At 40.7% G+C, this 15,638-nt stretch overlaps 2 protein-coding genes across 2 annotated transcripts in view; both read right to left on the bottom strand.

Annotated features, from left to right (window-relative positions):
• The window catches only part of LOC121394826 (zinc finger protein 239-like), a 601,589-nt gene that overhangs the window by 148,543 nt on the left and 437,408 nt on the right, over window positions 1–15,638 (bottom strand). The window lies entirely within an intron of this gene.
• LOC108719532 (gastrula zinc finger protein XlCGF57.1-like) lies at window positions 10,188–15,618 on the bottom strand. The gene is made up of 2 exons (XM_018268448.2): window positions 15,333–15,618; window positions 10,188–12,514 (listed from the first exon to the last, which is right to left on the bottom strand). Exon 2 carries the CDS (start codon window positions 12,448–12,450, stop codon window positions 10,750–10,752), a length of 1,701 nt encoding a protein of 566 aa, XP_018123937.1. The 5' UTR covers window positions 12,451–12,514; window positions 15,333–15,618; the 3' UTR covers window positions 10,188–10,749.

The following is a 15,638-nucleotide window of genomic DNA, read 5'->3' as shown; positions in this document are numbered from 1 at the left end:
TGGGTGAAGCAACAATCAAAAGAATCGGAAGGTGGGAATCCAACAGATTCAGGTCGTACATTAGACCGCATTTGGTATGAACTAATGGTTTTTTCAGTTTGTTTTTGGTGATGTGAATTTATCTGTTTTAGGGCATGTTATGTTACATTTCTTCTTTTCAGGTGGACGGCGCTGCATCATTTGGCTGCTGGGGCATTCTTATGTGGTGAGAGCAGAGAATAGAGCATTGTGTCGAGCAGGTGGCAGGTATTTGGGAATGCCACAGGAAGATGTGGATGTTTATTGGCATGGCCGCGGAGGCATGCTGTGGAGTCAACTTGTTCCACAGGTAGAGGAGCTCCTGCAGGTTCGGGGGCCTCCGGATATTTTAACAGTACACGTAGGGGGTAACGACCTAGGTTCAGTTCCCATGAGGGAACTCATCCATGCAATGAAAAGGGATTTGTTATGGTTATTGGTGAGGGCCCCTGAGTTGATTATCCTATGGTCCCAGATGGTGCCGAGGAGGTATTGGAGATATGAGCGGTCCCATACGGCAATAGAGAGAGTCCGGGTGAAGGTCAATATGGCCATTTCGAAATTCGTTAGGCAGCAGGGGGGACTTGCAGTGCGGCATAGGTTGTTGGAAGAAGGAACGGATTACCTTCATCAAGATGGGATACATCTGACAGATTTGGGTATGGATGTATTTAATTTCGGCCTGCGGGAAGGGTTGGAAATTGCTCTAGAGGTGTGGCGGGGTATGCGGACTTGAGTGGGTTCAAGTCCGTATACTTTGGCGGGTCCCTGGCAGGTAAATGGGATGTTGAGGAATAAACTGATGTTATTCAGGATGGTAATGTTATGGGAGTTGCTAGTAAAGTCCTCTCTAAGAGCAAAGGGGTCTCTGGGAGGTAGTTCTGTTTATTGGGTTTATGGCACCAAATTAAATTGCGTACCCACCATGTTGGGAGAATTTGGTGGATGGTGGCCGGTACATTATAGTGTGCATTTTCTGGGTTAACTTGCCAGGGACTCAGGGGCGAACAGTTAAAATGTTTTGATGTATTAATATGTGCATGTCATTTTATTGTCATGTAATGTTCGATTGTTTAATACACTGTTTTATTTATGTATGTTCAATAAAGCTGTGGCCAATAAATTTATTTCCATTCGAAATTAAATTGGTGTGGGTGTGTTTCAATTTAGGCTTTAGGAGGTATTTGAAGGTGCAGAATGGGAATTTGCCCTTGCTCTTATCAAGCAACTGAGGGGAGTGGAGAGGAGAGAGGTGGGGAAAGTGACTGAGGAGAGACAGGGTAAAGCGCTTGAGAGGAGGGAGGCGGGGAGGAGCGCCGGAGGGGTGGGAGGCGGGGAGAGCAGCAAACATGGACTAGGGGTAAGCCAAAAGTCAGGTATCTGTCCAGCGCCCCCTTTCATTGCGCCCTAGGCAGGTGCCTCTTCTGCTTACCACTAGTTCCGGCCCTGCAAGTCTGTCCTTTATTCCCATGTCTCATTCCAGTGTCATATAATGAATCCAAAATGGCACAATGATCTCTGTATTTAAGATAACAGCAAGGTGGCCGACATATTGTTGGGAATCATTATTCTCATTGGTCAATTCTTTGCATCCATAATTCAGTTTTTCTTCAGCTTCTATATAACCCCTAAGTATAGAGACACAGGTGTATCATAAATAAGGGTTTATATAAACAAATACAAATGCTGCCTGCAATATGCATTGATTATAGTATTTCATAAGATATGCCGAGCTGCTAATCTGTAAGCAAATCAGTTACATGTATGTAGTGTTCATGCAACTACACACACCAGACCTTTATTGTTTTATTATTAATGTGTATTTAGAGTTACAAATTATTTCTCAGCACTGTACAACATACGTTTTATACAAAGAACATACAGAATGACATACATAATGACTAATTAATGATACAAAAGGTGAAGAGGGCCCTGCCTTTTTTCTTTATTTCTTTTTAATTAGCTTGAGACCAACATGGAGATAAAAAGTGCCCCCAAATAATAACCAGCAAATACTGTGATGAAAAGTTCATTACTTTGTATAAGCGATGGGCAAATCTGTCCCTTTCCACTGACAAATTCACAAAACTGGGAAAATTCAGGAAATACATGTGTTTTTTCCCAAGAAGTTTTTCCAAAGGGAACAGCTATTTTTTTTCTTGTTTTAACAATAAATTGGAGTCTATGAGCAGATCTTTAAGACCCAGGAAAAAAAAAAAAAATTTCCCATCAGTGTTTGCCATTAATGAACTGTACATTAGACAAGGGTAGATGACAAGGTGCAAATACAAATCACTATATTACATATAGAGAAACCTTTACAGCAGGGGAAATTCCTTCCCACAATGGACTGTTTTACATAAGTAAAGTAACTCATTTGTCACAGTTTGTGTTCTCCCTATAACAATTAGGTTGAGCTTGAATCTCCATTTATTTTGCTTTGGCCACAATAAGTTGTGTTTGTTGTATTCTGTAGTTTTTATTATTTTGTGTGGTCTGTGTATAAGTTGTATCTGGGGAGGTCTCTGTATAAGTTGTGGCTGACTTTTTGGCTGGGGAGGTCAGAAATAAAGGGACTTCTCTATCTTTGGTAAAGGAAAGTCAAACGGAGTCAAGGTCCATTTTTGTGGGTCAGGTGACCTCATTTTTAAGACTAAAGGTGGCCATAGACTTAAAGATCCGCTTGTTTGGCGACATCGCCAAACGAGCGGATCTTTCCCCGATATGCCACTAAACTGCGTGGCTATATCGGGGGTAATTCGAACGTTCGGCCGTATGGCCGAACGATCGAATTACGATGCTCCAAGCGGCTCCGACGGGTCGGTCGGGTAAATATCCAACCTTCCCGATCGATATCGTGGGCAGATATCGATCGGAATGACCCGTCGGAAGCCCCCATACACGGGCAGATAAGCTGTCAAATCGGTCCAAACGACCGATATCGGCAGCTTTATCTGCCCGTGTATGGCCACCTTTAGTCACGTGCCCCCTTATGCACTTTGTTTGGCTTTAGCACTGGGTGATTAGAAGCATGCTTGGAGCTTCAATATAAAAAATGAGTGGTTAATGATAGAGTCAGCCTGTCTTAAACTTAACTAAATGATGCAGAATGTAGTTTCTATAAACACTGAATATGTTTACAACTTGTTTAGCCTTCCGCTATCATATATCAGTGGAAATGAGAGAATGCAGTGTAAAACCTGATATCCTATCCCAAACACAATGGAAACTGCAGTCTCACTGCTCAATGAAGCCCTATCAATTTACAGTATCATTTATATCAAACACACACAAGTACTGGATATGGTTTCTCTCTTCCACCCCCACCAAGCCCTCTACTTATGTATGTGTAGGGCAGACCTCCCAACTGTCCCTTTTTCGGAGGGACAGTCCCTCTTTTGACAGCTCAACCCGCAGTCCCTCATTTGTACTGGAAAGTCCCTCTTTTCTCTGCACTGAACAGCCAGAAAAAGAAACAAAGTTTTTCACTTAATTGGCTTTTGGCAGAGAGCCCAGAACAGCTAACAGGTGCAAATAAGATACTTTGTAACAATTTTGAGACACAAAAACACAGTTTAGATGAGGAGAAATATTTTCAAACTTTCATAACCTGCCAAATTTTGTAAAACAAACATGGTAATTAGGGGGTGTGGTCAAAAAATTGCTGCGCTACGTGTGGGAATAATTTTTTTGTCCCTCTTTTTACTTCCAAAATGTTGGGAGGTATGGTAGGGGCCCCTATGGGTTAATGTGCCCTGCAGCTTTAAGGCCCCACCTTTTTCTTAGAGTGATCTGGCAGGAGAGAATGACACGCCCCTGCTACACTGCTATATAGTGAGTGTAGGGAGTGGCCACTTCCTCTTTGGCCTGTGGATGGTGATCCAGCTGGGTGGGCTCAGGGGAGCCTGGGTACAGTTAGGCCCAGAAAGGCCCATGTGCTTTGGAGAAGAAGTTGGGGACCAGGTAACCCCGTGAATGAGGAATAGTTACACTAGGGCAGACTTGTTATAGTCTCTCTAGGGGGCAAATTCACTAAGCGCCGAACACTAGTGTTAATTCGCTAGCGTTTGGCATTTTCGTTACTGCGCAAATTCACTAACGAACGCTGGCGTAGTTTCGCTAGTGTTACTTCGCACCCTTACGCCTGGCGAAGTTTCGCTAGTGACGTAACTACGCAAATTCACTAACGCGCGCAGTGTACTGAACGCTACCTTTTACGCTAGACTTCCTTCACCACCTCAGACCAGGCGAAGTGCAATAGAGTAGATAGGGATTGTTTCAAAAAAAGTCAAAAATTCTTCTAAGTCCCAAAAAACACTGGCGTGTTTTCTACATTATGGGTGATAGGCTGAAAAAGATCGAAAAAAATTTTGGGGCTCCCCTCCTTCCCCCCTACATTTCCTGACTCATGGCAACTTAACTATACAGTGGGCACATGTGTAGGGCAAAATAAATATTTTATTTGATGTAACCCCTGTTCTACTGCTAGCTGGACACTTTAACTATTTGTGTGCTATGCAGCCCAAATAGGTGTTACAGTTGGTTATAGGAAATTTCCTTGTTGGGAATATACCTTTAAGGAACCCTGGAACATTCATTAAACCTGCTGAATATTAAAGAAATTAATCAGCAATAACTTTTTTTTAAATCTAAATCCATAAATTATATTTTACTGTTTTGTGCTGTTTTGAGTTCAAGGAATGTGCCAGTGCATTAAATTCTTTTAAATAAGGAATGTGCGTAAAAAGTAGTGTCTCAGACTGATTTATTAAACAATTCTACAAAAACCCTACTAGCCCCACTGGCTGCTGCCTCCTTTATATGTTATTATTATTATTATTATTATTATTACTGTGTGTCTCTGACAATAACCTTTACTAGCTTTTTTTTAATGCAGTCATATATTTTGTCATATATTGTGTCCCCTGATAACAAATTGAAAAATATAAACACAAAGTACAAAAAAAGGTGAATACAAATATTTATTTGTGATAAAATTGTGGCATTCAAAACATATTCTGACCACAGAACTCATTCTGAGAAGACATTGTATTTTGTGACTAAAGAATTATTTTTATGTTCACACAATTTCTTTTGTGGTGACAAAATTCATTTTCTCAAGGTAAAATTGGAGATCACCTCTTAAAAAACCCTGGGGCTGTTAGAGATTGGCTAATGTGTTCTATGAAAATATTCACTGGTGGCGCTTCCTAGTTAATGTGAACAAAACTCTTTTGGGCAGATAAAGCAGTTCATATGCGGCAGATAGTGATTCATTTCATTTGTGATTCACTGTGAATCTGTATCAGTCAAAGATAATGTCTGGACCATTGCACTAATGGAAGGACTGCCTGGTGAATAATGAAGAGCAAATGTTGTCAGTTTCGCTTTGCTGAAAATTTGTGGAAAAACAGAAACGATGCAAATTTTCTCAGAAATGTAATAATGTCAATCAGAGGCAAATCTTGTAATTAATATGTTAAAAGCCCAAGAAACATTTAGGGGCAGATTTACATAGTATATAATGACAGGGTTTGTGCTAATGCCACATAAAAGAAAGTATATACGGTGCCACTCATAAAATAATCGATGAATCAAAATAATCGATGTTTTTTTAAATTAATTGTAGAGGATTTACTCACAGTTCACCCCAGTCCCGAGGTGCAAGTCCAAAACACTATATCCAAAAAAGATGTGAGGACCTCCAAAATTAAAGAAGCAATTATATTAAAAAATTAAAAAATTTTATTAGGACATGAAAACCTAACGCTAGATTTACATAGCGTCAAATATCGAGGGTTAATTAACCCTCGATATTCGACTACTGAATGTAATTCCTGCGACTTCGAATATCGAAGTAGAAGGATTTACCGCAAATCGTTCGATCGAACGATTAAATCCATCGATCGAACGATTTTTCTTCGACCTAAAAATTGTTACAAAGCCTATGGGGACCTTCCCTATAGGCTAACATGGCACCTCGGTAGGTTTTAGGTGGTAAAGTAGGGAGTCAAAGTTTTTTTTAAAGAGACAGTACTTCGACTATCGAATGGTTGAATATTGGTAAACGATTTTTAGTTCGAATCGTTCTATTCAAAGTCGTAGTCGAAGGTCGAAGTAGCCAAAAAAATCTTTCGAAATGCGAACTTTTTTTTCTTCTATTCCTTCACTCGAGCTAAGTAAATGGGCCCCTAATGAAAACCAAGATGTTTAGAAGCTAAATAATAGTGTGAAGAAGGAATTAGTACTCACTTAAATCAGCCGTTTTATTTTGGAGCTATTAAATCTTTGCCGTCTACATTCTATTTGATTTCTTGGCTTTGATTCCATTTTTCATGGGCTTTACATATTTAATTTCTACTCTGCAAAAAGGAAGATTTGTAGGGTGGATTCAAGCATATTACTGATGCTATAGTTGGGCCCTTACAGTGCTGAGTACAGTCTATTTTGAATAGAATCTGAATGGTTGGGACGTGGAGGGTTTCAACCATTTTAAGGAATTTCTTCAAAAAAATGCTGATGATTCAGAAGGTCTCTCTTCCACAAGAATCTATTTTTACATTCTGAGCAGGTGAATGGTTTCCTCCCAGTATGAACCCATGTGTGAGCTATGAGGATCCTGTATGAGAAATAGTTACCGCATTTCAAACAGATGTGAATTTTCTGGTTTAAGTTTAAGTCAGGACTTTTGCAGACGATTCCGCTAAAGGAAAAGCCGCCAACGTTTTTGGAACTTGACTGCATTTTGGGCTCACAGGATCTGATGTGACAGAAGATTGAGGAAGATTTGGCTGCTTTTTAGCATTTCACTGGTCTGAGGTGGTGAAGTCAACTCTGGTGAAACAGGTAACGTTCAGTAACATTTAGTGAATTTTTAGTGAATTTGCAGAGTAACGATCGTTCCCCAGAACATAAAGTCGCCTGGCAATCGAGTGCAAATAAACGCTAGCGATGGTCCCGCTAGTATTGGCGCCTGCGCCTGTTAGTGAATTGGCGACGTCCCTGCGAGTGGCAACGCTGGTGAAAAGTCATTAGCCACTTCTTCCTTTAGTAAATCTGCCCCATGTGTGTAACTCTGCTCTAGAGCCTGAATATATATAATACACTAACCAGCCCCGTGTGACTGATACAAATAAGCGCTTGAGCTGGGAAGGTTCATCTGGGAGATATATTTGAGGGGGGCAGATTTGTTCAGTTTATGCCACTGATTCCTGTACCCTATGGGCACCCTATAGTAAATCTACTTCTCTATGGCATCTCCATCTATTCACTGAATTCCCCTGAATCACTGACAACTCATCCAACTGATCAGATGGGGCAAGAAGGGCCCTAATGTTCCTCTGCTGTTGGCCCCAAAACTCTACTTGCACCGTTGCTTCACACCCAATAAACAGCACGAGGGTTGGGGCAATAAATGGACTTTCCTGCAGGTCCCAACTCTGCGAGTCCAACTGTCACACCCTCAAAGTCAATTCTGTGTCCGTCCAATCAGGGAGTTCCTGAAAATCCAACACCCATTCCAAAGTCACAGATGAGACTCCTCCTAATTCCATGTGTCAGCTCTTCTGCCATAAAGAAATGGGGGGAACCTGACAGATGGTGTCACATATTTTAAAGGGATGATTTACCTTTAAGTGAACTTTTAGTATGTTATAGAATGGCCCATTCCAAGCAACTTTCAATTAGTCTTCATTATTTATATTTTATAGTTTTTGAATTATTCGCCTTTTTTTCCTCTGAGTCTTTCCAGCTTTCAAATGGGGGTCACTGACCCCCATCTAAAAACAAATGCTCTGTAAGGCTACAAATATATTGTTATTGCTACTTCTTATTGCCCATCTTTCTATTCAGGCCTCTCCTATTCATATTCCAGTCTCTTATTCAAATCAGTGCATGGTTGCTAGGGGAATTTGGACCATAGCAACCAGACTGCTGAAATTACAAACTGGAGAGCTGCTGAATAAAAAACTAAATAATTCAAAAACCACAAATAATAAAAAAAATGAAAACCAATTGCAGTTAATTTAAAGGCAAACACCCCTTTAAACCTTGCCCCTTCATCAGTGCCACTCACTCATCAAATCTCTTCCCAAAAAAGGGCCCTGGATGCAAAGCATTATGGGAAAAGGAGGTTAGACTATGGTTCTTTAGTTGCCTGGAGGAGATGGGAATGGAGAAAAGGTCAATGAGATGGTCCCAGTGTGAGACGACCAACATCAATGTCTGTAACCATGGTGAGAGTTAGTGGGGGAGCAGAGGTAAATCTTGTACCACAAAGTGGGGTCCCAGTGTAGCAGAGAACATGTCCCCCTATATTAGCACCATCCCCTTGGGGATCAGATGTTGGATGTATAGAAGGTCCGTATAGACTCTCTTGGGTGATGTTTTTAGTGGCATCAGCTCTGAGGGAAAAGTGGTGGAGCTGAGAGGTCACCGTGCTGAAGATCTCTATGACTTGCACTGCCCCTAACCATTGTGCCAGGCAGTTGCCCACTCCTATCTCCAGCCCTGCTTGGCCATGAGGCTCTAGAACCTTGGGGATCCAGGAAATTGTTTTTTTAGGAGTAAAAATTACTTTAAACAACATCATCAAAACCACTGAATTTAATCTGGGGCCCACTTACATAGTTACACGTTTTATTTTGGTTGAACATTTGTGCATCAAGTTCCTGTATCTCTCGGCACCACTGATCCTCATTAGGGAGACTGTAAGCTCTTGTGAGCAGGGCCCCCGGCTATTTTAGTCGACAAAGAGAAGCAAAACCGCACAATCAAATCATTTCAATGGCATAACAGAAATAAATAACTGTAAAGCAAATGGTTTCACGACTTTATTGTCAGTGTCATTAATAAAAACCCCTAGTTTCCCCTTTAATTCATTCAATATATTGATGCTGTACAACGAATGAACAGTACATGGGCAGCGGCCTTATCCATGGCAACAGTAAACGTTGGTTATGATTCACTTACGGTTAGCGATGGAGACTTCTAATAATGTTCCAGTCGGTGCAAATCACGTGACTCAACACGAGCGTTGTGCAAGACCAAAAAGAAAAAAAGTTGCACTCAACAACTAAATGCGGTGTACTCTAAGGAACCTCCAAATATTTATTCATGCGGAGGACAAAAAAAAACCAAACGTTTCAAGGGTCATCTGCATCATCAGTGATGTACAAATATTTGGAGGTTCCTTAGAGTACACCGCATTGAGTTGTTGAGTGCAACTTTTTTTCTTTTTGGTCTTATCCATAGCAACAACCGCAAACTATAGAGATAAGAAAAGTTGGAGGGAGTTGGTAAGAGTTTTGATAAGAGTTTTAGAAAATATCTCATATTTAACATTGTGTGTAAGACTAACCAATGCTAATGAGACCGTTGGATAATGTCATTCTCACTTTTTGCATTTGAAAAGTTTTTCATTGTTTATTTCCTAATGAAGAAATAGACACTTGCTCTGGTGTAACTACCTGTACAGCAGACCCCACTGCCATGGGGGGCCGCCCGGACAACAGGGGGCCTGGACCATGGGCTTTGCTGCATCATAGTCCCCCGACCCATCTTTTACCTTTAAGGAGGCCACGGGAAAATGACTGTTTGCTCCGTGCCCCATCAGTAGACTAAAAGAAGGTTGTGCCCCAACTTGGCCTTTGTCCCTACACTGCGTGGAGATGAGAGGCCACTCAGATGTGTTGATCAAAGAGTCAAACTAGAGTTCCCTGCACAAATTCTGGCACTCACTAATCATTGTTAAAGGAACAGTTCAGTATAAAAATAAAAACTGGGTAAATAGACAGGCTGTGCAAAATAAACAATGTTTCTAATATAGTTAGTTAGGCAAAAATGTAATGTATAAAGGCTGGAGTGAGTGGATGTGTAACATAATAGCCAGAACACTACTTCCTGCTTTTCAGCTCTCTTGCTTTCCACTGATTCGTTACCAGACAGTAACCAATCAGTGACTTGAGGGGAAGCCACATGGGACATAACTGTTGCTTTTGAATCTGAGCTGAATGCTGAGGATCAATTACAAACTCACTGAACAGTTATGTCCCATGTGGCCCCCCTTATAGTCACTGACTAACTCAGAGTTAGAGAGCTGAAAAGCAGGAAGTAGTGTTCTGGCTATTATGTTACACATCCAGTCACTCCAGCCTTTATACATTACATTTTTGCCTAACTAACTATATTAGATACATTATTTATTTTGCACAGTCTATTTACCCAGTTTATATTTTTACACTGAACTGTTCCTTTAAAGAGTGAACTTACTCGTATTGGTAAACTTGGCTGAGCTGTAGTCTCACTCTGATTAATATGTCTCTATACTTTATGTCTGAGTGGCCTTTATCTCTATTTAGTTTTGTGACAGAGGCCAGAAATAGGCTCCATAGTCTCTACCGTCGGCTGAAACCGTCCACATTCACTCGACGGGTTATATTTAAAAATCCTGTTTTACAAGATGTCAATCATTTTTCTCATTTTCATCTCGTTTATGAATTATCAACGGATTTTTCAACAAAACATTTTACTACTTTTACAACTGTGATAAAAACCTATTTTTTTTGGAAGACAAAATAAAAATGTCTTACTTACTTGAAGAAAGTATTATAGGAATGTTATAAGAGTAAATTCAAATAGAATTGAGCAAAATGTTGCAGATATTTAAGTGCAAATCTGTTGAAAATAACATAAAAAAAGCCCCAAATTGAGCACAAAACAATTTTCAAACATTTATCTTTTTCTTGACTGTGTCCCAGAAACCGTGATGTGAGTCTGTAAATGGTGCTTGAGGGAACTCTGGTCCTTGAAGCTTTTCCCGCACTCGGCACAGACAAAGGGTTTCTCTCCGGTGTGAACGCGCTGATGTGCGCTGAGGCTGCTTTTAAGTAGAAACCGTCTCCCGCAATCAGTGCAGCCAAACGGCTTCTCCCCTATGTGAGTCCGACGGTGAATGGCGAGTTCACTCTTAATCCGGAAACTTTTCCCACACTCAGTGCAGGCATACGGTTTCTCTCCTGTGTGAAGCCGAAGATGATTACTTAGATCGCTGTTACTTGCGCAGTTTTTCCCGCACTCAGTGCAGGCATATGGTTTCTCCCCAGTGTGTACCGACCGGTGATTTTGGAACTCAGCCTTCCATCTAAACTGTTTCCCACACTCCAAACATGCGAAAGGTTTAAGGCCCGTATGGATGAGATAATGCAAGTCCAGCTTTCCTTTTTCCCGGAAGCCTTTCCCACACTCTGAACACTTGAATGGTTTCTCCCCGGTGTGCACCATTTGGTGCCTTTTGAGCTGCCAGGGTGCTGGGAAGGATTTGTCACACTCTGTGCATGGGAAAGTCTTTCCTTCGTGAATTTTAAGATGAAGGACTAATTCCCTCTTCTTCTTGTAGCTTTTTCCACACTGAGTGCAACTGAATGGGTTCACTCCGGTGTGAATATAAACATGAGATTTCAGATAATATTTTTTGGTAAAGCTTTTCCCACACTCAGTACAGACGAATGGTTTCTCCCCTGTGTGAGTCAAAATATGATGTTTGAGAACATCTCCATCCCTGAAGCTTCTCCCACAGTGCTGGCAGGTAAATGGTTTCTCTCCAGTATGAATCCTGAAATGAACAGCGAGTTTACTCTGACTCTTGTAGCTCTTCCCACACTCAATACAGACAAACGGACTCTCTCCTGTGTGGCTGCGGAAATGAATGTCAAGGGTGTGCTTGTTACTGAAGGAATTCCCACACTCTTTGCAGACAAATGGTTTCTCTTCTTTATAATGATGAACTTTGCGTTTCCTCTTCTCTCTGGAGTTTTTCCCACAATCACTGTTGACAAGTGGCTTCTCTTCTTCCTTATTCAATAGATCACAGACTATTGGTTTGGATTCTGCGACATGATGATGATTCTCAAGGTCTCTCTTCCATAAGAAGCCCTTATTACATTCAGTACAGGTGAAGGGTTTCCTCCCAGTATGAAGCCAATTATGAGCTATGAGGATCTTCCTGTATGAGAAACATTTCCCACATTTAGAGCAGACAAACCTCCTCCCCATGTGGATTCTCTGGTGGGTGAGAAGGTTCCTTCTGCTGCAGAATCTCCTCTCACATTTTATGCAGATAAAAGGTTTCACAACACTTTGGACTTTAGAGAAACCAGACCTCTTTCCAGCGACTGATGATTTTGACTTTGCTTCATTGAAAGTGAGATTCCGGGGTTTCTTTGTGTGACATTTTTGTTTCTTTTGTGTATTGGGAACAGAAGGCCTCATGTCTGTGGGATATTTCTGAACTCTCAGGGTTTTAGTGTCCTGGTTGGACGATGCGCCAGATTCATTGTATGTAAATGGTGCTCTCACTGTGAAACTTTGGGTTTGGTTGAGGTTCTTCTGGACAACTTGCCTTTCACGTAATCCATCTCTTGTGATCCTGTTCATCTTTAAGACCTCTGAGCTACAGGAGAATTATACCCTGCAGTACGACACCTTGAACATGGAGTTCCTAAAAAAAAAACCAACAGATGATGTTATTCATGGTTGAAATGAAGGGGGTTAGCGAGAGTGAGAAGCCAATAATGAGAAACACTTCAGCTATTTGCATTTTTATGATGGAGGATTGACCAGATTATGGTTTGCTTTGGCCACATAAATAGAAAGCCATTGCCCATTAGAGACACACACATATATATATAAAGGCTCGTTTGTAAAGACAAATGCCATCAGCAAAGTACAATAAAGGCCTCAATAGGTCTGAGTCATTTCTTCTCCTTGGATTTGCCCGTGTATAAGAACATGAATGAGCGCTGGAGTCACCAAGTCAAGCAACATAGTGCCGCTCCTTCTACATCCCTGTGTGTTGTATCTACGGAGGCTGCTTGGACCATTTCCCAGGGAATCAGGTTGTTAAATGGATAAATGGGAAGCCATTGAATGAAGGCTACAAGTGCAGGAGGATTCTGGGAAATAATAGAGACCTGTGGGGCTGAAGAAGTTGATGCACTACAGTGACACCGATAAGCAATGGAGTAAATAAGAGCTACTTGGTCTCACTGTTAATTTTTTTCAGGGACCCCATAACCCAATGAAATTAACTCCATCACAAACATATTAGAAATTGCACATCTTTTAAGGCCCCACATTCTTGCCCCCCCCCCAGCATTCACAGAGTTTACTCCCCTATATTTACTTGAGCGTTTCCACAGGCAGATAACAAGGTGTCTACATTTAATTTCTACTGGCCAATGTCTTGTCATCACAGGGGCCAAAGGGATATACCCAGTGCCAGTGCAAAAGTAATGGTCTCCCAAGTAATACCCCTCCCCCCACTACCTGACTCTTCTGCTATCACTAGTTCCAGCCCTGCACACAATTAATGGGGTTGTTCACCGCTGAGTTAACTTTCAGTATGATGTAGAATTTTGGGTTTCATTTTTTTATTATTTGTGTTTTTTTAATTATTTTGTTTTTATTCAGCAGCTCTCTAGTTTGCAGTTTCAGCAATATTGTTGCTATGGTACCAAATTCCCCTAGCAACCATACACTGATTTTAATAAGAGACTGGAGTTTGACTAGGAGAGGCCTGAATAGAAAGATGAGTAACAAAAAGCAGCAATAACAATATATTTGTAGCCTTACAGAGCATTTGGTTTTTAGATGGGGTCAGTGACCCTATTTGAAAGCTGTAAAAAGTCAGAAGAAGGCAAATAATGCGACAACTATAAAAAAAATGAAGACCAATTGAAAAGTTGCTTAGAATTAGCCATTCTATAACAGACTAAAGGTTAACTTAAAGTTGAACCACTCTTTAAGAGCTTTTCTTATCACAGAGACCCTAGGGGGCACATTTACTAAGCTCGAGTGAGGGAATAGAATAAAAAAACTTTAATTTCAAATGTTTTTTTTGGCTACTTCGACCATCGAATTGGCTACTTTGACCTTCGACTACGACTTTGAATCAAACGATTCGAACTAAAAATTGGTCGACTATTCGACCATTTGATAGTCGAAGTACTGTCTCTTTAAAAAAAACTTCAACCCCCTACTTCGTCACCTAAAACCTTCTGAACCTCAATGTTAGCCTATGGGGAAGGTCCCCATAGGCTTTCTAAGCTTTTTTTTAAATATTATATGCATTTTGAGCATCTACAATTGTGATTACTGTTTGATGTCATTGCATTTATAAATTAATTATAAGATTTAATTGTAACAAGAAGAATAAACCTATATATATATATATATATATATATATATATATATATATATATAGGACTAATTTATCAGTGCGTGAATTTCAAGCTTCCCACAACTCACTCCCTCTCTATTTATCCCTATGGGATAGTTTGAAGAGTATTTATTAATTTATTGTATTTATTAAATGGTGAACTATAACATTCAGCCACTGATGAATAGGAATGAATAGAGAGGAGGTGAGTTTTTGTGTGGGGAGCTGTTAAGGTCTTGAGGTCATTGTTATATAAATATATATATATCACAGTATAAAGGAGCATTTGTAATGATTTCAGTTGTTGGTGTATAAGAAAAGCCTCAGTTATAGTCACAAACCTGATGTTTTACAGACGGGAGCTGCCATATTGTTTCATTAAACTTAATTTTGCCCAAAGTACATTAGCTCCTCTGTACTCCTGCACCCCCAAACCTTATTGACTAATGACCAGTCACCCCAATAATTCTCTACCCTCCCTCGTTCCCTCTGACACTGGCTCTGTGTACGACATTTATTTGATACATATGTGTATGACAAACGGATACAGATGGGACAGGACATGTATCAGACCTCCCAACATTTCGGAAATAGAAAGAGGGAGAATTATTTTGTTATATGTCCACAATTAGGAGGAAACTCTGCTAGGACTGATCATGTTATTATTGATCTGGTATAAACAGAGAACTACAAGCAGACGTCTGGGGTAGAACCTTTCCTGATTGGTCTGGTTTTGAGACTTCTCTGTTCCCGGGGTTCCCCAGCTGATGTCACTCTCATATGATGTCACTCTTGTATGATGTCACACAATCAATCTGTGATGGATTAATATTCTTACTATATATTATTCTCATGTAATATTGATCAGTGTGTGTTTTATTTCTGTCCTGCACTTGATAAGTCTGACTAGGGAAGCCCAGCAAGACTAGTGAGTTGTTATTCTTATTATTATCATTACAGGTTTATATAAAGCAATGACGTATCAGTACAATAGACAGTGTATATATATAAATAGGACACATACAGCTTCTATACACACACAGTGACTGATACAGGGGCTGCTGCTCATTTGAGTGGAGGGAATGAAGGTCCCACTTACCCGGTGATTCCAGCAGACTGACTTCTCCCCTGTGTCTTCTCCCCTGTGCACAAGAAATAGTGCGGCGGAGGGATACAGCAGTTATATCCAGGAAGAGGATTGAGCCAATGAGAATGCTAGAGGCCTGAGTGGGACACGCCCCCCACAGATCAGCACACCAGCATTGTGTTACACTATTCACTGTGATCCTAGAGCAGAGTCTTCTGTATTGGCTTTATCTCTGATTTACACCAATGTGTAACCTGCATTAACCCTCTCTGCACACACTCCGCTTCCTTCAGTCTCCCGAGATGTTGCTGGACTATA

The sequence above is a fragment of the Xenopus laevis genome, chromosome 6L, assembly GCF_017654675.1.
Source record: "Xenopus laevis strain J_2021 chromosome 6L, Xenopus_laevis_v10.1, whole genome shotgun sequence".
In the NCBI taxonomy this organism is placed as follows: domain Eukaryota; kingdom Metazoa; phylum Chordata; class Amphibia; order Anura; family Pipidae; genus Xenopus; species Xenopus laevis.
Note: the sequence above shows the minus strand (reverse complement) of the source record. Positions and strands in the feature narration are given on the sequence as shown.

Coding starts and splice junctions, on each gene's coding strand:
- LOC108719532 (XM_018268448.2), bottom strand. CDS start 12,450: ATGAACAGGATCACAAGAGATGGATTACGTGAAAGGCAAGTTGTCCAG.